General features: G+C 38.6%; 5 protein-coding genes across 5 annotated transcripts; 3 read left to right on the top strand and 2 right to left on the bottom strand.

Moving 5' to 3' along the window:
- Positions 1-521: 521 nt before the first annotated feature.
- On the top strand, positions 522-2,361 carry LOC111497512 (GDSL esterase/lipase At1g28570-like). Its single transcript, XM_023148333.1, has 5 exons — positions 522-840; positions 933-1,178; positions 1,448-1,596; positions 1,693-1,969; positions 2,057-2,361. Exons 1-5 carry the CDS (start codon positions 582-584, stop codon positions 2,302-2,304), a joined length of 1,179 nt encoding a protein of 392 aa, XP_023004101.1. The 5' UTR covers positions 522-581; the 3' UTR covers positions 2,305-2,361.
- A 269-nt stretch (positions 2,362-2,630) lies between these two features.
- LOC111497430 (phospholipase A1-IIgamma) lies at positions 2,631-4,678 on the bottom strand. The gene is made up of 2 exons (XM_023148211.1): positions 3,702-4,678; positions 2,631-3,403 (listed from the first exon to the last, which is right to left on the bottom strand). The coding sequence occupies exons 1-2, from the start codon at positions 4,401-4,403 to the stop codon at positions 2,789-2,791; spliced, it is 1,317 nt and encodes a 438-aa protein (XP_023003979.1). The 5' UTR covers positions 4,404-4,678; the 3' UTR covers positions 2,631-2,788.
- Positions 4,679-7,680: 3,002 nt separating this feature from the next.
- On the top strand, positions 7,681-12,052 carry LOC111497116 (protein CHUP1, chloroplastic-like). Its single transcript, XM_023147780.1, has 5 exons — positions 7,681-9,157; positions 10,123-10,436; positions 10,517-10,628; positions 11,344-11,478; positions 11,561-12,052. The coding sequence occupies exons 1-5, from the start codon at positions 7,988-7,990 to the stop codon at positions 11,693-11,695; spliced, it is 1,866 nt and encodes a 621-aa protein (XP_023003548.1). The 5' UTR covers positions 7,681-7,987; the 3' UTR covers positions 11,696-12,052.
- A 302-nt stretch (positions 12,053-12,354) lies between these two features.
- LOC111496955 lies at positions 12,355-15,613 on the top strand. The gene is made up of 4 exons (XM_023147539.1): positions 12,355-12,624; positions 12,744-12,820; positions 13,241-13,352; positions 15,286-15,613. Exons 1-4 carry the CDS (start codon positions 12,545-12,547, stop codon positions 15,413-15,415), a joined length of 399 nt encoding a protein of 132 aa, XP_023003307.1. The 5' UTR covers positions 12,355-12,544; the 3' UTR covers positions 15,416-15,613.
- Positions 15,614-15,748: 135 nt separating this feature from the next.
- LOC111496945 (protein trichome birefringence-like 38) lies at positions 15,749-18,432 on the bottom strand. The gene is made up of 5 exons (XM_023147524.1): positions 17,628-18,432; positions 17,296-17,467; positions 16,835-17,010; positions 16,587-16,745; positions 15,749-16,286 (listed from the first exon to the last, which is right to left on the bottom strand). The coding sequence occupies exons 1-5, from the start codon at positions 17,918-17,920 to the stop codon at positions 15,995-15,997; spliced, it is 1,092 nt and encodes a 363-aa protein (XP_023003292.1). The 5' UTR covers positions 17,921-18,432; the 3' UTR covers positions 15,749-15,994.
- Positions 18,433-19,172: the final 740 nt, after the last annotated feature.

Below are 19,172 nucleotides of genomic sequence, written 5' to 3'. Positions count from 1 at the left end.
GATTACAAAATAAATTCAAAAACTTAAATTTTAACGCAAAAATACAAACATAAATTTGTATAAATTGTTTTAGTAATTTAACTTAGGAAAAATAAAATAATTAACAGTTAATTATCTAAAATTAAAGAATGAAATTATTAAAAATAATTTATTTATATAAAATGGGTGGTGAAATTATTAATGAAAAATAGTAGTGGTTTTATTTTTTATAAAAATAGAAAAATAAGTATGTGGTTTGAATTCATTTTATGAACGTGAGTCCCAAATGGATGGAGCAGTGGGTTGTGAAATTATTATTTTTAAATTTTTTGTGATTCCAATTTCCGCATGTGACTTAATATCCTCTTTCTTTTTGCCCCTCCCACAACCTTCACTAAACATCTCCGATCAACAAAAGGTTGATATAATACCGTAATTAGAGTAGTTTTCAAATTTCAATTTATTATACCCACCCTTTTTATTTAAACACGAGGAGGAGGAGGNGGAGGAGGAGGAGGAGGAGGATGATGATGATAAAATTAGGTGGAATAAATGGCTACACAATTCAGGGAAATACCAACTACCTTCATCTTCCTCCCTCCATGGCTCCCTCAATTCCTTCGCTTCATCTTGCTTTTGCCTTTGCCTTTGCCTTTGCCTTTGCCTTTTCCCTCCACTCTGTTTTTGGACGCTACACTTCCATCTTCAACTTCGGCGATTCCCTTTCCGATACCGGAAATCTCTATTACACCTGTTCTTCTCCTAATCCTGTCAATGTTTGCTTCCTTCCTTACGGGGAGACCTTCTTCCATCGCCCCACCGGCCGATTCTCCGACGGCCGTGTCGTCCTCGACTTCATTGGTCTCTTCTTAATTTCTATCCCAATTATATTATTATATAAAATCCTGATTCCAGATAACACCAACAACTCATCTCGATTAATTTTTGTGCAGCTACATGGTTGGGGCTTCCTCTGGTACGCCCATATCGGAGAGTGGGGCTGGGAGGAGAGGGGATTAGCGCTGAGGAATTTGGAAAGGGCTTGAATTTCGCGGTTGGGGGAGCAACTGCGCTCGATTTGTCGTTTTTTGAAGAAAGGGGAGTCCATAATGTGCCATCTCACGCCGTCTCCCTCGGGATTCAACTCCATTGGATCAACAAAACATACTCTTCCGTTTGTGCATCTTCTGCTTCCTCCGGTACGTTTTTCTTCATCGCTCTCTCTCTCTCCTTTAAAATTAAGCCAAGGGATCAACTTTTTATTTTTATTGGTTGTTTTTTTGAGTTCAAACCACCGACAGTTCAAATATTATGTTTACTTTTATATAATTTCTAGAAGTAAAAGGTAAAACAAATGAAAAATTGCCTAAATAATATCCGGAAACCATAAACAATGAAATTTAGATCTTAAGAGCCCTTCTATTTCCATGAATTTTGGTTTTTGAATCTTACCTTTTTTTGTTCACAGGGTGCAGGGATATATTTAAAAATTCGCTATTTATCCTGGGCGAAATAGGAGGCAACGATTACAACTACTTTTTGTTAGATAATCGAACCATTACAGAGGTCACATCTTTAGTACCATTGGTGGTTAAAGAAATTAGTTCCGCTATCACGGTAGGTCTAACTCTTTATGTTTCTACTTTATTCGCTACGACAAAAAAAAAAAAAAAAAAAAAAACCCTTTTTTTTTACGGACTCCTTTTCGTATAGGAGTTGATTGAGTTAGGTGTCGGCACTATAATGGTTCCTGGAAATCTTCCTCTTGGGTGTCTCCCAATATATCTCCAAGTGTATGCAACATCAAATCCAAGCCAATATGACCCCCAAAATGGTTGTTTGAAATGGTTGAACCAATTTTCTAAGTACCATAATGAGCAACTTCAACAAGAACTCGAGCGGATTAGAGCTCTCCACCCCCACGTTCATCTCATCTATGCAGATTATTTTAATGCAGTTATGCGCATTCTCAATGCTCCAAAAAAATTCGGTAAATCTATCCCTACTGACATTTTCCCATAAAGAAGAAGAGATGTGTAAGATTCATTATTAGTAAGGTGTTCTTGTTGTTTTGCAGGATTTACAAATCTCCACCAAGTTTGTTGTGTGGATGAGAATAGATCATACTACTTTCCAATGCCTTGTGGATTGCCATCGACAATTGTATGTGATGATCCTTCCAAATACGTTAGTTGGGATGGCCTTCATTTAACCGAAGCAGCATATAAATTGATAGCTACTAGTTTGATGCAAGCCTCATTCACGGCTCCTCAATTTAGTATTCTCCAACAAAATAGCTCCACCAAGTTACTACAATTACAATAATTTTTAATTTTCATCCTTATATTAGTATGCAATCATGACTTTCATTATCTATACTAATGCAAATGCAAAGTCATGTATAAATGTGATTGTCAACTCTATCATCTTATTAATACTAATATATAGTTTGTGTTCTTCTTAAGTTTGTGTTGAACCAATTTTCTGAGTACCATAATGCCTGAGCAGAAGCTTTTAATTTGCGAAAATCAAATTTTGTAATGAAATAATGGTGGATTAACTTTTAAAGCAGACGTTGGCTTCTTAAGATTTGGTCAAACTAAATATGTATGATGATGATGATGTGATAATAATAATAATAATAATAATAATAATAATAAATCTTTAAATATTTATTTCCAATGGGGCTATGAACAATAATTGCTTCACTTTGACAGAAATGATGCATTAATTATACATAAAGTAAAAGAAATCCAAATGAAAGAAATGAAGCAAAATGAATAGTTAATGACGAAGAACAAATAAAGGATCAAAATTCAGGTTCCTCCTCGTGATCCATCAACTTCCAAGACCCATCACTCTGTTGAACCATACCCTTATTCTGCAAACATCGCCAAGCCACTGGCACCAGATACTCCTCTTTCAACGCATCCAGGCTCTTATTCACCAACGCAATGTCCCTCTCAATCTCCAGCTTAAACCCTCCTTTACTCCCCTGCGTTCCTGCCACTCCATGCAGGTAACCCTCCAAATTATGCCAACTACTCAAGCTCCCTGGGCTCTTCAAGTACTTCGATTTTCGAGTGTCGATTTCCAGTTCCTCGCCCACGTCCGAGTAACCGATAATTGGGTAATTTGGGACAACGTCCATCGCGTTTTTCACTCGTAAAACGTGTACATCTTTGAGCTCCGAGAATACCCTTTTGAAATCTGAATCTCCCACTCTGGGGCTGGCGAAAACGAAGGACGTCACTGGAATTGGCGCTGCCTTTGGCTGCCTGCTGCCTGGAATGTTGAGTCCGCTTGCTACTATGTCTACGGCGTTTAGCGTGGCTATTGCTGCCCCAAGGCTGTGTCCCGTCGTGATTATGCTAATCTCTTCGTCCTTGTACTGCTCTACCAGCCTTTTCACCTCGCTGAGAACCTGTGTTAACAATGAGATAGAAAATAAAATTAGTAAGATATATATTATTATTCATATGTGAAATAGGATTCGAGAAGCAAATGAGAAAAAAATAAAATAATTAAATATGGAGAATAAAATAAAATATATTTTAGAAATCAAACCAAATTTGGATCTCATAGCTAAAATAAATATTTTTGAAATTAATCCCAATTTATTATTTATTTTTGTTAATGTAATTTACCAACCCATTAAATTGAAAGAATCCCACATGGGATAATAAGAGTAATATCATCTTCTTAATGTAAGGCCGACTTGCCTGGTTTCTGACGCTGGTCTTGGTAAAAGGAGAACGGCGATCATCGGAAGTGTAAATAGAATACCAACCCTGATGGACTCTGACATCGCTGGACTGCCCAAAGATTTGGGGAGCCGAAGTCAAAACAAACTCCATATCATCAATCCACTCCAAGCTTCTCACAGTGCCTCTCCAAGAAATCACAATATCTCTCCGCCCCAATTCCGCCGCCCCTTCGTCGGTCGCCACCGCCACGTACCCAATCCAATTCGATTCTTTGCTCCAAGCCTCCCTCGACAACGGCCTCACAATGAAAGCGTCCGGCACCTTCACTTGCGAAGTTGCGTACAAAAATTTGGTCACACTGTACTTGAATGGGTTCCCCTTTTCTAACCCGACTTTGGCGAAGAAATCTTGCTTCGAATACCGACTGCTTCCCGCGAATTTCGACGCCTTCTCGGTGTTGAATGTGTCGTAGGTTGCCTGCGCCATTTGTCCGTAGTGCAATATGTAGCGTCGGAGCTCGATTTGTAGTGGTTCCAAAAGGCCTTCCCAATTGTTTGACCCAATTAATTGTCGCCAATTGTTCTTCCCAGTAGTGTTGCCCGAGCTGCTGCGCTTATCCATCGTCGTCTTGGACTTTTTTTTGTTACCAAAACATCCCCACACTACCAGCTTTCTTCCACATTTGATTCCCACTCTTCTCTGCGAATTGCAATTCATTTTGCTCTTCCAAATTTGATGTGAATGAGATGAGCATAGATTGCAAAATTGGAGGTGGGTTTTGCTTTAAGAATTTATTTGTATGTCTCTAAACCACTTGGATTTTGGATTCCCAAAGCCTTTTATTGTATTTGGGGTTAGTTAAAAGATGAACATCGGCAAAGATATGCTTGGCTTTGAAGTCATCGACTGGTGGCCAAGGTGGTTGCGAGCTTGTCAAGGCAAGTATTGCCACCTCCACTTTCCCTGTCTTTGCGTTGCTTTTCAATGGAAAAGGGCATAAAGCAAGAAAACACTAATCCTACAGTTCAATCTTAAAACCCTGATCGCCCACCCGAATTGCTCCTCTCCTTTGCTGCATGCCCCACTAGACTTCCTGATGTTGGGTCTGCATCCATAACAAAGCCCATATTCGTTTAGATAAAAAAACAATTTTAAAAAGAAAGAATTTTTTTGTTTTGAATAAATAACAAAAATATTGATAGCATATAATTAAAGTAAAAAGAACTGAAAACTAGTCTATAATAAAGATGTGATATGGAAAGTGGGAGTGGAAGAGGGAAAGGGATTCAAAATTCAAAAAATGAAGAGAAGAAATGGATGGAGAAAGGGAAAGAGGGATGGTAAAAGGTTGTATTGGGAAACGAAATGGAGGAGAGGGGGGGTGGAAGGAAAGAGCATTGATGGCTTTGGCTATGGCATTTAGTGCAATACTATGAGCAGCATGGCCCTATCCTCTTCTCTCTTTTTCTTGCCAGACTTGCTTTTTGGCATTACATCTTCCTATTCAAACTTACCTCACACCTCGCCATCTTTTCCTAAATTATAAATTTGGTAATTATGTTTAACATTAATCGTCCTCGACCGGGAGATATACTCTAAACTAAATAAATAAAAGCTACAACATTGGAATAAGAGTAATCGTAAAATATATGATAATTGAAAAAGGGTTTTAAGAATTGAAGTTATGATCTAAGTTGACTGAGTTTAAGTAGACGATAAAAGAAAAGGTGGCAGGATACGAGGGAACAACCTTTTTTAATGTCTCTAGGTCGGGTACCATTTTAGCCCTTCATACCAGAAAACAAAAATATAGCTCAATTATTCGTAGTGTGTGATGTCCACAATTTAAAATTAATACGCTTGAGATCAAATGGATTCATGTTAATTTGAAAGAAAGACACTAATATCCTAAGGCCAAAAGGGGGAGATGGGGAGAAATTTGAAGGGGTGTGGAAGATTTGGCATTGGCGACTATGCCGCTGCACCCAACAATCAACATTTGGCATTTGGAGGAGAATAAGTAAGGACCACGCACATTGCATAAAATGTAGAAATACGTAGATATTAATTGTATGTTTGTGGCATTCCCTTTCATGCTAGCTTTCCTCACATGCTGCCGCTACCGCTACCCCTCCCCTCACCTCCTTGCTTCTTTCATGAATACACCGCCAAACATACCCACAATTATGTCATTGGATTTAAATTCCAAGAATAACCCATTTCTTCACTTTTGGATGGCTTTTAATGTCACGATGTTATAAAGCAATTCTGAAATTAGTATAATGCTGTTTCCCGATGTGCATTTGGTAATCCTTTACTTCCAAGTTCACGGATCTCTATTCCTTTACAACAACTACAACAAGCATAGCGTACATCAGAAAATTGACATTTGAAAAGGATTGTACTTTGATATTACAGAACCATTCCAGTTTTTGCAAATGCTATCTTTCGATAAATGAGAGGGCTAGCTAAGCCTTGGCTGGGTAATGGTGAAAATGATTTACACAAGACGTGGGGGGTGTGCGGTAAGTTAGTTAATGGTCAGTGTTGAGGCATTGAATAGGGAGGGAAAATGATGCATCTTTTCCCTTATTAATTCAGTTATTCATCTTTTTCCTTCCTCTCTCCATTTTGAGAAGTAAAATGGGTTGGTGAAGAATGAGTAAAAGTTGTGGATGTTAGACGAACACGACTCTCCACAATGGTATGATATTGTCCACTTTGAGCATAATCCCTAAATTAACCGATGTGGGACTTTCATCATCCAACACCTCCCCTCGAACAAAGCATGCCTCCCCTTAATCGAGGTGCGACTCCTTTGGAGTCTTAGTCATTTTTGACTGCCTTCGTACCTTCAAGGAAGCTTGACTGGCACGGCTAAGTTTAGGGCATGACTCTGATACCATGTTAGACGAACACGACTCTCCACAATGGTATGATATTGTCTACTTTGAGCATAAGCTCTCATGGCTTTGCTTTGGGCTTCCCAAAAGGCCTCATACCAATGGAGAGTATATTCTTAGATTATAAACTCATGACTATTTCCTAAATTAACCGATGAGACTTTCATCATCCAACAGTCGAAAAGGAAGAAAAAAAAAAAAAATCTTAAACAGCTTAATTAATAATTAGTGGGAGGGTTTTAATTGGCAATGATTAAAATTTTAGCAACAAGGCAAGTTACCAAAACTGTTCAAAGCAAAGAAAAGATGAATGAAATTAACAAAATGTTAATTTAAGTAGCTTTTATTATAAAGTTGAATCCTCTCACTACGCCTCCACTATGCCTGCTAACTTTATTTTAATACCAAAATTTAACCACTCTCTATTAAATAAATTATGGAAGTATGTATTTAATGGTGTCAAATAATAGTTGTCGAATTTTTATTTTTGAATTATTTATTTAGTTTTTAGGTTTAGAATTGAAAAGGGTTGGTATGTTGTATACAAAGTGGGTTTACATAACTTTCCATATAGCTTAGATTAGTAAATATATTATTTATAATATATAGTTTTTTAGTCATTCCCCCCACTTTAATAACCATTGCATTTGCGAAATCAAAGTATAAATCTTATTGTGATTCTTGATATATGTTTGCATAAAATATTTTACTAAGGAAATAAATAAAAAAAGAAATAAATTTGACGATAGAACTCTCCCGGGGGCTGGAAGCGGAGAGAGGGGCAAAAGTATTATAAAAATAATTGTGTGGCGATAAATCGCGAGAAATTGGTTGAAAAATTATTGAGCTGACCGTTGGAAGGGGAAGGGGTTTCTACTAGTTTGTGGAACTTTTTATTACTCGGATGCCTGCCCCACCCTCAAAGCCCACGCGCCCTCAACTCCAACGACTGCTTCATTCCTTCATTCCTTCCCCTTCCATCACGCATGTACTTGTCAGGGCCACAAAGCGAGTAGAATAGCTTTACATACTCGCCGCGATTGTTTACTTTCTTTTTCAAATTGGCGAATGAGATCCAGGGAAATACGACCGTTCCTCGTGATCGACGCCATTGCCCTCTTGCGTCTGTTGTCTTCGTCGCTTCTCCCACCCAAACCCAAACGTTCTCTGTTACTTACTTTTTTTCCTTTTAACAATTCTGAAATTTTTTATTTACACAAACTCCAACTTCTCTTTATCTCTCTCCCTCTCTTATTCGCTTTCTCTCTCAGATGACACGAAGACAAGGACGTTTCGTTCACACTCTAAAGTAGATTGAAAATTGGAGGACTGTAAAACCTCAGTCCCGACCTTACCCCGAAGCTCAGAGAGATACAGACAGAGAGAGAGAGCTTCGAAATGGTAGCTGGGAAGGTGAAGCTCGCAATGGGGCTGCAGAAGTCTCCGGCGTGTAGAAAGGTTGAGAGTTCACCGAAGCCATCCACCCCGGCACAGCCTTCTCCGAGCTCCGGTAAAATTTCTCAGAAAACTGTCTTCTCCCGCTCGTTTGGAGTGTATTTCCCGCGCTCTTCTGCTCAGGTTCAGCCTCGACTGCCTGACGTGACGGAGCTCCTCCAGTTGGTCGAGGAGTTGCGTGACAGAGAAGCGCGATTGAAGACTGACCTATTGGAGCACAAGCTGTTGAAGGAATCTGTCGCCATTGTTCCTATGCTTGAGAACGAGATCGCTACGAAAGATGCGGAGATTGAGAGAGCGTCTAAGCGGATACTGTTCTTGGAGGCTGAGAATGAGAGATTAAGAGTTGAAGTGGAGGAAGTTAAACAGAGTGTGGAGGAACAGAGGAGAGAGAGTCAAGAGAGAGTAAAAGCAATGGAAGGTGAAATCGCGGAGCTGAAGAAAATGGCGTTGGATCGACGAAGAATGGAGCTTATTTTGGAGAACGACGAGCTTTCGGCGTCGCAGAGGTTCCAGGGATTAATGGAGGTCTCGGGAAAATCTAACCTAATCAGGAGCCTGAAAAGACCGACCAAGTTTTCGGATACTGTTGTTACTCAAGACAATCATAAGGTTGAACAACCAGAGGCGAAGAAAGAAGAGGTTGAAACCGAGAGACCGAGACACTCGCGAAGTAATTCTGAAGAACTCGCCGAGTCCACTCTATCTAACATAAAATCGCGAATACCTAGGGTTCCAAAACCTCCTCCCAAACCTTCTTCCTCTTCCTCTTCTTCTGCCACTTCTTCCTCCTCCTCCACATCTACTGGCTCTTCTGGTGACGCTGAGAAAAAGATCCCAGCCCCACCCCCTGTCCCAACCAAGCCAACGCCACCGCCGCCTCCTCCGCCACCTTCGAAGTCGGCTCCGCCTCCTCCTCCACCGCCTCCCAAGGGTAAGAGGCCGACGTCGGCGAAGGTGCGACGAATACCGGAGGTTGTGGAGTTCTATCACTCACTAATGCGGAGGGATTCTCGGCGTGAACTCGGCTCCGGTGTTACGGAACCGCCGTCCTCCGCCAATGCTCGTGACATGATCGGAGAGATCGAGAACCGGTCCGCTCACTTACTCGCTGTAAGTCACCGGTCATGTACTCTGTCTCTTAATTTTTTCTGGTGTTTAATTTACGATTATACCACTATGCTGAGCTTTTTGTCAGTGAGAATTGACTAGTCCTCAAATTTTTTGGATTATTGAAGAAAATGTCTTTTATATTTTTTGGTTTTGGATGAACGAACCCTTTTTTTTTTTTTTTTAATTAGTATTTTAACTTCTAGATAATGTGAGGTTCCAATGAACTCCGGACAAATTTCAATCAGCGGAAATTCAAGAATCCAGCCAAATTCCGGCCGGAATTCATGATTTCCAGAAATACAAAAAAACAACTCTGTTTCTTCTTCTTCTTATTATTATTTTCTCTCTCTTTATTTTGAATAAATGATTTATTTAGTTTTTATTATTAAAGTAAAAAAAAAACATTATGTCAATTATCTTTAAAAGAAATCTCAATTTTTTTAATTTTGACCAACAAAATTATTTGCATTGATTAGATTGCATCATGGAACAAAAATTCAGTTTTATAATTTCAAATATAATTTTGATAGGGGTTGGTACCTAAATAAAAAATAGTTGATGAATATTTATTTGGATTTTATTATCTAATCGCTTTATTTTTATTTTCCTCTCAAGACTGGCAATTCTGTAATTTCAAGTTGAAATGTTTACTCAATTCACATGGCTTTTTCTTTTTGGAGGTTAAGTAATTCAAATGTACCCTTGGCCTCCCCCTCTCGTTTTTCAAATACAAAATAGAAAAGAAAATAAAAGAAAAGAAAAGCCAAGGCTAAACAAAGCGAAAGCTAATCATAGAGAATTAATTTTGTTTGAAGCCAATGCCAAATAAAGTTTGATTTTGAGTAATATCAACTCCAACATCTATATATTGAAGAAAAAAAAAAAGTTACTTTCATCATTATTCTTTTTGAGTTTTGTTTTTACTATGATTCTCATGAACAATCACTCCCCCATGTTACTTGCAGATAAAGACGGATGTAGAGACTCAAGGGGATTTCATAAGGTTCTTGATCAAAGAAGTTGAAAATGCTTCATTTACTGACATTGAGGACGTTGTGCCATTTGTGAAATGGTTGGATGATGAGCTCTCATATCTGGTGGATGAAAGAGCCGTGCTTAAGCACTTCCAGTGGCCGGAGCAGAAGGCCGATGCTCTACGTGAGGCTGCATTTGGCTATTGTGATCTAAAGAAGCTGGAAGCCGAAGCGTCATCCTTTCGTGGTGATGCCCGCCAGCCCTGTGGTTCGGCTCTCAAGAAGATGCAAGCTTTGCTTGAAAAGTATTCACCATCCTACTAATTGATTTTCACCTTTACTCTTTTAGTTTTGTTTCTTAGTGTCTGTTCTTTATGCGCAACAGGTTGGAGCATGGAGTATACAATCTGTCTAGAATGCGTGAATCTGCAACTAAGAGATACAAAGCATTTCAAATTCCAGTGGAATGGATGCTTGATAGTGGAATTGTGAGTCAGGTAAATTCCCCATCTCTCTCCAAATTAAACAAATATAGTTTAATTCTTGTAGCTTAGTTCGGCTGGTGGGTAGGAGTATCCAAGAACAGATGACTGCTCTGATTAATTAAAATAATCAAGTTGTTGATCCATTTAGGTGTGGTCCCTTTTAATGGTGGATCCGTTGTGGGAGAGACAGGGAAATAACTCTGACAAACTCTACAGCGTAATGTAATATAAATATGGAGAATAGTTAAGAAGATGACAAAAAGGATGTTTTGATTTTGCCTTATTTTCCTCTACCCTTTGCCTGCACGCGCACATGGGAATTCCCAGATTTCCAAACTTCACCTTCTTGTCTGCTTTATATATGGCTCTCTTAAATTATGGGGCTAGCAAGAGAATCAGATTCTTCTTGTTTGCTGTATGCAAAAAATGATTCTTTTTATAAGTTTCTTCAGGATGAATAAGCATACTGGAAGTTGTTTGATAATAAGTAGTATTCGTGCATTTTATAACTCAAGTAAGCCCTTGGAAGCTCCGGAATGCATTGTTTTAGAAAGAGAGAGTACATTCACGAATGTTAGAAGTACTTAATTGTTTGCGTTCAAAATATGGTATGATGGTGGTCCAGTAGGAGCCAAGTTGGGTATGGTTTAATACGTTCACGTGGTATTAGTTAAGTTATTGGGTTGAAATGAAATGGGTCTGATCTGAGTCAATTAATGTGTCACAGATCAAGCTTGTCTCTGTAAAATTAGCAATGAAGTACATGAAAAGAGTATCCGCAGAGCTTGAAACAGTGGGTGGTGGACCTGAAGAAGAAGAGTTGATTGTTCGAGGCGTTCGATTTGCTTTCCGTGTGCATCAGGTAATTTTAAGGGGACCGTCTCCTTATTGACATTAATTGAAGTCTGTGGTTAACTTCGTCATAAACTTCTTATTATGTGCAGTTTGCTGGAGGGTTTGATGTGGAAACAATGAGGGCATTTCAAGAGCTGAGAGATAAGGCCAGTTCATGTCACGTACAATGCCAAAACCAGCAACATAAGTACGTATGCAGTAGCAACAGGCCTACAACTTGTTAATCTGCAGCAATCTCAGCTTCAGAGGGCTCTGTCTTTTTGGGTGTAAAGATCATGTTTGTGAATATTAATGGCGGCGGCGGCGGCTTTGTTGGGATGGAACTCCAATTTATCCATTTAAAAAGCAAATGAACTGAAGTGAGGTGATATTATTATTATTAATTATATGGGGGAAAAAGGAGGGGAGGGAGGCCAGGCCATTTTCTTCGTTCATATGCATTCAACTTTCAACCTTTTCCTCTTTATATATGCTCTGTCGTCGTCCTCTGAAAACACCGGCAACTGTTGAGTGGTTGATGCTGAATGAAGGGTGTTCTTTATAATATTCTTCTTCCCTCGTGTATTCTTATTCTTCTTCTTCTTTTTATTATTTTAATAAGTAACTTTGCTCTAATTTATTCATAAAGTCATCTGTTGTTGAGTGTAGAGTGACAACAAATAAATAAATATATATCTGAATATGATTTACACTTAAAGTTCTTTTGATCAATTTAACTAATATGGTGTAAGATTTTTTATATTGATTTTAATAGCAAACAAATTTTTTTTATATTAATTTTATGTGTAAAATCTTAAAATATTGAAACTAAATAAAAAATAAAAATAAAAGAACTATAATAGAATATTCTCTTTTTTAATATCAAATTTAGGGCAATCCTTGTAAATCCGTTCGGACAGTGGACTTGGATTTGTAGCTTTCTTACGCATTTGGCAACGCGTCAGCTGCCAGTTCATTGGGTAACTGATTTCAGGTTTCATTCTTACCGTCATTCAAATAATCATCCTTCATCTTCTGCGCATTTGATCTGCCCTCGAGTTTCTCGCCTTGTCAAAGCTGCTGCTGCGTCGTCCATGGAGGTCGAGCGAGGTGCACAATCTGCTCCCATGAAGCTCTTGTTTGTCGAGATGGGTGTTGGCTACGATCAACATGGGTGAATTCTCAGCTCTTTTTCTTGTTATACTTACAAGTGTTAATTTCAGGAATGCAATTACAAACTCGTTTTCAGAGAGAAAAGAAGGAGATTAACGAGTGTATTCTCTTTTGCCACAGTCAAGATGTCACGGCTGCTGCAATGCGAGCCTGCAGGGATGCCATATGCTCCAATTCGATTCCAGCATTCCGTAGAGGTATGTCTCAGTGGATTTCATATCCTCGCGCTATTTGTTATCTGTTTAATTAATCATGTGCCAGGAGATATGAGTTCCTGAATTAAGCTCCTTGTTCTTGGCAGCTTTGATTTAACATTAGAAGTTAAGCTATGTAGTCTTTCCTTACTCCATAATAGGCTGTTCGTGTGCTTTCTGTTTATTTTGGTTGGTAATGCTTGAATCAGTGCACTCTACCTCCTATAAACTACTTTCATTTACGCATATATGGATCTTGTTTTTATTTGAGTAGTCATGACACTGTTCTGGACTTATATTCAAATTCAGAATCTCATTTTTATGGACTTCTGCCTTCTGCAAATTAAGTTTATGTTGAAAGAATGCTGCTAATTTCTTTATGTTTAATATCTTAATGGGGACTAATGACAAGGTGTAATGTAGGTACCATTCCTGGAGTCTCATTTGGAGAGATGAAACTACAGATCAAACTTGGAGTTCCACAGTCGCTTCAACAATCCTTGGATGTTGAAAAAGTCAAGTCCGTCTTTCCATAGTGAGTGCTGAACTATTTTAAGTTTGATGACTAAATTTTTTTGGGGAAAACACAGAGCACTCTTTCTTGTGTCAAGCTATTCCTTTTTATTGATAATATGTAGCTGTTAAGGGCTACATCTTGTGTTTGAGGTCAGCTCATTAGTATTACTGATACAAACACAGTTCATAATCCTGACAATGGGATGAATAAGTTAAACTACTAGCCAAGCTATCTTTGCAAAATAACCTAGCAGATAGGGGATGGAACAGTAACTAGGCACAAAAGCAAATGTAATAAGCCATAGGCAACAGAAGCTGCAGCAAAGATTTGTTTTGGCTGCTCAACTGTAGAAGAAGGCCGATTAGATTAAGATGCTGTGCTGGTTCGTGGCTTGCTTTAATGCCCCTCCCCCACCCGAACTTGTGGGGGTTTCAATCACTCTAAGCTTCTCTGTAGAACGTAATATTTGTAGGCAGCTTGAGCCTTGAGGTTAAGTGATGAGGATTTGCAAGTGTTGCCTTAATTTATTTACACTGCAAAGAATTTTCAGTCCCATACATGTTAAGTCCTGCAGGGCCCCTATTGCACTGAAAGTTATTGGATCACTTTTCAATCCATGTTTACAATTTCTGGTTCCTTGCTTATCAAAAATTAAGCGTGACAAGCTTTCGCCTCACTATAGGTTAATTCCAGATGCATCTCTTATTACTTTACCAAAAAGCAATCTAATTAATCAGCATCCTTCAAGGAAAAATATTTGAACAAAATCTGTAAGGAACCCTTTTACCCTTGTTTTGGTTAGTTCGTGTGATTAATATGTAAGAACATAGACAAGAGTAATATCTCGAACACAAGTAGGGAAGAGCATGATTTAGAGTTGATGAAGGCACCCAACTATGAACAATTGTTGTGAACTGTTAGAGATAATCTCTTGGAGCTTGTTTTAGACTTTGTAAGGCCTTGTTCGGTTTGCATACATGATACATCTGTAAATTTTTTTCGGGTCAAAATGTCCTCCTGTTCTCTCAATTCAAAGAGGCGTTATTTATGTTCAATTACTCTAGTTCCAAGCCTTTTACTAATGTTATGGCTATCAACAGACTTTCTACACTTAACCTCAGCTGACTTGATCACTTGGAAGTTTTTTGAGGAGATAGACAGCCGAGGGATTGAGGCTGTGAGGATTCACTGTTGGTGGGCCAAGATGATATAAATAATCCTTAATCTCCAAACTCTTCGTTCTTATCACGTGTCAAAGACTCAAAATAGAGATGCTTACTAGGTTCTTTTCTAATCGAGGGCCCTAGGCACTCATATGTCATTTCTCAGTTTTAAAGGACTAGATACTTGTTTGGGATCTAGGTTATTTATTATTATCATTTTAATTCTAGGCTCTGCCAAATAAGTTCTGTCTCTTAGATTGATCTGATAGGAGTGTATTCAGCCCCTAAGCCAGCTATAAGCCTGTAACAGAGATGATGAAGTCTGAGGTTTAGATTCCTTTTCCAATATGCCAAGATTCTCTGAGAGCTGCTTCACCTTGCTCTGATAATTGTCAAGCTAAATGCTCCTTTCTTTGCCCTCTGGGTTTGCCACCACAACACCCTTTTAGTCTTTTCCAAATTTTCTGAGCTACTTGTGCTGTAACCTCCGGAGTGAGTGGGTTGCACAACCATGTAGAAGTTGATCAGTAGTCTAGTAACTAACTTCGTCAATTTGGCTTCAAAATTTATTTTTCTGTGCGAATCATGATTAACTACCCTGTTGCTTGCTTTTCTGTTGGTCTGCTATTTCGATTTAGTACTCTTGGAACCAGTTATTTTGAAATACCATGTTAGTGAGAAAGATTGTTTGAATTGACTAACATTATCTCCCTCGGATGATAGTGAACACCTCTAAACTATCGTTTTCGGAAGATTATTGAATCTTTCCATCATTTGATTTACTGCAGTGGGAAGATTCTGAATGTTGAGGTTGTCGATGGTGGCTTAATATGCTCCAGTGGTGTGCATGTGGAAGAAATGGGAGACAAAAATGATGACTGTTACATAGTAAATGCCGCCGTATATGTTGGCTACTAATTCTTGTTGCCTTATATTCCTTTCGAAGACCTTGAGGATTATTTACCAGTCATCTTTGATTGTAACTATGCAGTTAGTTATGCTTGATGTATACATTAACGTTTCAGTTTCCTTGGAGATATTGCTAGAACCGCAGGGTTATTTCTGGGCTCGATTAATCTCTCAATTTTAGTATTTCTTGGTTTCAACGTTCTGCAATATACTGTTTCAAACTCATTTTCTGGTTATCAACATCTATGATCATTAAACGAACTGCCCATATCCAGTTCGTGGAATGATTCAATCGGACCCATATCTTAAAGATGCGCAATAGAGTATTTTATTCCAGTTTAATACCAAGCAAGATGCCATCTTGATACCATCTCACTTGTATTCTTTCCTTATCGATGTGAAACAATTTTCTGAAACTGCAACAAATAAAATCATCAATTACTTTGTACAATTGCTTTGTTGCCATTACATATTTTTCTCCCAATTCCCGTTAAGGTGGTTAATTAGATGAATGAAGTTCTTTCTTCTAACACTTCCTGTGAGGAATTGCAGAGACGAAAAGAACCCCAAGTGTTTCAGGCTTGGCCTTCACATGGTAAAAACTGCATAGAGAAGCTGGTTCCAAGTGTCGGGCAAGCCGGGAAGGCACCAGTGGCTGCAATCTGTTCCTCCGCGTTCCCCGCTGTAAGTAGAGGGATGTGCATCTTTCCGGAGTTGCGACAACGTTGTGATGTCCAGCAAGAAAACGGGCTTCCTTATTCTACTCAGCACTCTCTTCACAATTTCCACCGCGGGTGGCGCCCCTGCTGGATACAGTGACCCTGAGAGCGGTACGCTTTCTCCATTGCAACTCCTCCTTGGTTGGTTCCAATCCTTTCCCCTGGTAAAAAGTATTAACATCAATTTTTCCAGTCGAGAAAGAAAAACAAAGTTATATTCTTAAATTCTGCAGAAACTAGTTGAGCAGGTATAACTAACGGAGTTTTCTGGTGTGAAAATTACTGCTTGCTCAACAGCAAAATAGTTAAAAAGAAAAGGAGGAATAGCAATGCATTAAATAGGTAGACATAAGTAGGACATTGTTTTTCGTCGGCAGATGAAAAAGCGATTTGCATGTCAATTTCCATTTTCATGTATACACTTTTACAGACCTCCGATGACAGGCGTGATTTTTACTTACTCATAATGAGTGGGGGAGATTCCCTGGAAAATGACTCTGGTTTTGCTTGGATCAACATTCATGTCCACCCATCTTGCCCAGGTGGTCAGCCCTTGATAGAAGGCCTCCAGACGATCCATATCTTTCTTCACTGCACTTCCTACTTGCACATAATCCCACCTGAGCAACAGCACTCGCAACCGTCAGATTTTACCTTACCATCACCAACCACATCAGCATGATGAAGAAAAAAAAGAGGTTGATCTTACGCTTGGGATCTTCCAGTGTGGGTCCACCAGTGCCAAGAGTTGAATATGAGCACGTCCATTCCCCTCCACACATTGCCTCCTTCAATGGAATCAAGCTTTAGTACTCGTCCAACCTTCTCTCTCACTACGTCCACAAGGTAGGGCGTTCTGTGAAGAAGCAAGCTTACTCCATACTCCTGCACACACCAGATTGTTCCCTCTTCTTCATTGGTTAGGTATATTATTATAAATTATTGAACAGAAAGTTATTATTCGTGTTTATTATTATTATTATTATTATTATTGTTTGCATATGGTTTTGTTATATTATTTGTTTTGTACTCTTGCAGGAGAACCCGAAAAACAGCTTTTGAAAAAGTGAATAAAGAATAGAGAATAAAGAAGCAGACAATTAGTATACTGTGAAGTGGGAGATTTTGAAACAGAAAATTGGAGATAAAGAAAAAGGGGAAAGAACTCGCCTCGAAAATCACAGTAGAGAGTGATTCCCTCCTGACTATGGAGATTTTGGCTTTTGGTGCCGACGCTAGGATCATACATGTCAAGGATTGCCACATGTTCAGACTCAGTGAGTCGCCTACAAACATTATCCTCTTCCCTCTCCACCTACTCAGAAGCTCCAACCCATTAAACCTTCAAAGAAATGAACACATTTTCTTAGACAGACAGAGAGAGCTGCTTTGATTTTGCTCCCACATTTTCAGAGAAGGAAGCTTGAGATTTGCAAGGAGAGCAGGATGGCCAAAAATGGAAAACCTTACAAGAAGGAAAGAAAAGAATGGAGGAGTAGTACCTTGGAAGATCACAGAAGTCAGGTTTCCAGGTGTACTTGAGGTAAGATCGATCGGGTCTGCCATACTTTTGGCAGTTAAACTCAGGGTCTATGAATGGACAGTTTGAAGATTCATAAAGAGGCAAAGAAGGATCAAAAACCCATTTGCCTTGGAACAAATTGCACCCCCTCCCTTGCTTGCTACTTCCCACATTGCTTATGTTATAGAAATCCTCAGCTTTAGCAGCTCCAAGCGAAAAGAGAAACAGAAGTTGTAAAAGCGGGAGAGACAGAGCTCTGAATCGAAAACCCATCTCAGATTTTGGGCTCTGACTGAAAAGAAAGGGAGGGGAGCTTTGGGGAATAGAAATAGAATAGAAAGAAGCAAGTGGGTCTATATAGAGACAAACAAGAGAAAAGCCTGATTATTATCATCATCATCGTCATTATCATGACTATTATTTAAATCTTTTAAAACTTCATTCCATGAGCTGGGAATTGAATTATCTTGGCTGGATTGATGAAGGCAAATACAATTGTGGGAGTTGAAATTGAGAGTGAGTTGCAGTGCGCTGGTTTGCACATCGAGGGCCATAGCATATTACCCACCAAGCAACGATGCACATGGCTCAATGATGTTTTGGTAGTCTAACTACCCAACTTTATTTCTTATTTTTTTATTCTACCTTTTAGTTTCTTCATTCAAACATCCATATAATATATGGATGCAATTACATGTATTAAAGGATTCCAAAGTTAGGATCAAAGTGAGTTTGAATGATTTGGGGGAATCAAGTATGTCCCATCAGCCTAACGTGTTGCTAAAGCTATGTTGATGTTCTTATGTATGATAACTTCATCACATATTCAAATCAAATATTATTACCCTCATTTTGGATGGAGTATGCTTCTTCAACAAAAATCCGGCTACTTTCTCTCATTTTTTTTTTAACATTTAATATTATATTTTATCTAATAAATTATATTTATGAAATTAAATAACGTAGAATGTACTTTATTACAGCCACGTAGGAATTAATTATAGTAAAGTGAGCACCACACGATTAACTTGGGGCTATTCTTTTGCTTTCGTAGGTATGAAAGTCAAAAAGAAATTAAGATAACGACCCCTTTTTTTTCTTTTTATAAATATATATATATATAAATAAGTTGAGAATTGGAATTACAGTGATTTTTATAAATACTGACGTAAGGAATTAAAGCTTTGCAATAAACATACAAATTTAAATGAAGAGCTTATAATTTATGAGCTTTAAAGGCGAGGATTGTACGAAAAATGGGTCTGAGGCTCTGAGCCGCCAGCCCCACATCCCAAACAACCTTCCAAACACAGACCGGGTTAGGTCGCATGCAATTTTCAAACTTGTATTTTTACATTAATATTCGAGTTTCACAAGAAGTTTAGGCCTCCATCGATGAATTTATTGCTGTCTTGGCACTTTGCCTAAGTGGGTTTGATAGCACTGCGCGTAATAACTGCATCACTCCTTAACTCGAGTGTTGACCCATTTGCACTGGTCTACAAAGTCTTTATCTTGATTAATA

The sequence above is a fragment of the Cucurbita maxima genome, unplaced genomic scaffold, assembly GCF_002738345.1.
Source record: "Cucurbita maxima cultivar Rimu unplaced genomic scaffold, Cmax_1.0 Cma_Scf00023, whole genome shotgun sequence".
NCBI classification, from domain to species: Eukaryota; Viridiplantae; Streptophyta; class Magnoliopsida; order Cucurbitales; family Cucurbitaceae; genus Cucurbita; species Cucurbita maxima.
The sequence above is the reverse complement of the archived record's forward strand: the minus strand, read 5'-3'. Positions and strand labels throughout refer to the sequence as shown.

Excerpts from the sequence above, each read along its gene's own strand:
- LOC111497512 (XM_023148333.1), top strand. The coding sequence starts at position 582 with ATGGCTCCCTCAATTCCTTCGCTTCATCTTGCTTTTGCCTTTGCCTTT. Across the intron at positions 841-932 it reads TGTCGTCCTCGACTTCATTG|CTACATGGTTGGGGCTTCCT; the intron begins GTCTCTTCTTAA and ends ATTTTTGTGCAG. Across the intron at positions 1,597-1,692 it reads AAATTAGTTCCGCTATCACG|GAGTTGATTGAGTTAGGTGT; the intron begins GTAGGTCTAACT and ends CTTTTCGTATAG.
- LOC111497116 (XM_023147780.1), top strand. The coding sequence starts at position 7,988 with ATGGTAGCTGGGAAGGTGAAGCTCGCAATGGGGCTGCAGAAGTCTCCG. Across the intron at positions 9,158-10,122 it reads GGTCCGCTCACTTACTCGCT|ATAAAGACGGATGTAGAGAC; the intron begins GTAAGTCACCGG and ends TGTTACTTGCAG. Across the intron at positions 10,629-11,343 it reads ATAGTGGAATTGTGAGTCAG|ATCAAGCTTGTCTCTGTAAA; the intron begins GTAAATTCCCCA and ends AATGTGTCACAG.
- LOC111496955 (XM_023147539.1), top strand. The coding sequence starts at position 12,545 with ATGGAGGTCGAGCGAGGTGCACAATCTGCTCCCATGAAGCTCTTGTTT. Across the intron at positions 12,625-12,743 it reads GTTGGCTACGATCAACATGG|TCAAGATGTCACGGCTGCTG; the intron begins GTGAATTCTCAG and ends CTTTTGCCACAG. Across the intron at positions 13,353-15,285 it reads GTCAAGTCCGTCTTTCCATA|TGGGAAGATTCTGAATGTTG; the intron begins GTGAGTGCTGAA and ends GATTTACTGCAG.
- LOC111497430 (XM_023148211.1), bottom strand. The coding sequence starts at position 4,403 with ATGAATTGCAATTCGCAGAGAAGAGTGGGAATCAAATGTGGAAGAAAG. Across the intron at positions 3,404-3,701 it reads AGACCAGCGTCAGAAACCAG|GTTCTCAGCGAGGTGAAAAG; the intron begins GCAAGTCGGCCT and ends TTGTTAACACAG.
- LOC111496945 (XM_023147524.1), bottom strand. The coding sequence starts at position 17,920 with ATGGGTTTTCGATTCAGAGCTCTGTCTCTCCCGCTTTTACAACTTCTG. Across the intron at positions 17,011-17,295 it reads TCTCTACTGTGATTTTCGAG|GAGTATGGAGTAAGCTTGCT; the intron begins GCGAGTTCTTTC and ends TGGTGTGTGCAG. Across the intron at positions 16,287-16,586 it reads ATCTCCCCCACTCATTATGA|GGGAAAGGATTGGAACCAAC; the intron begins GTAAGTAAAAAT and ends ACTTTTTACCAG.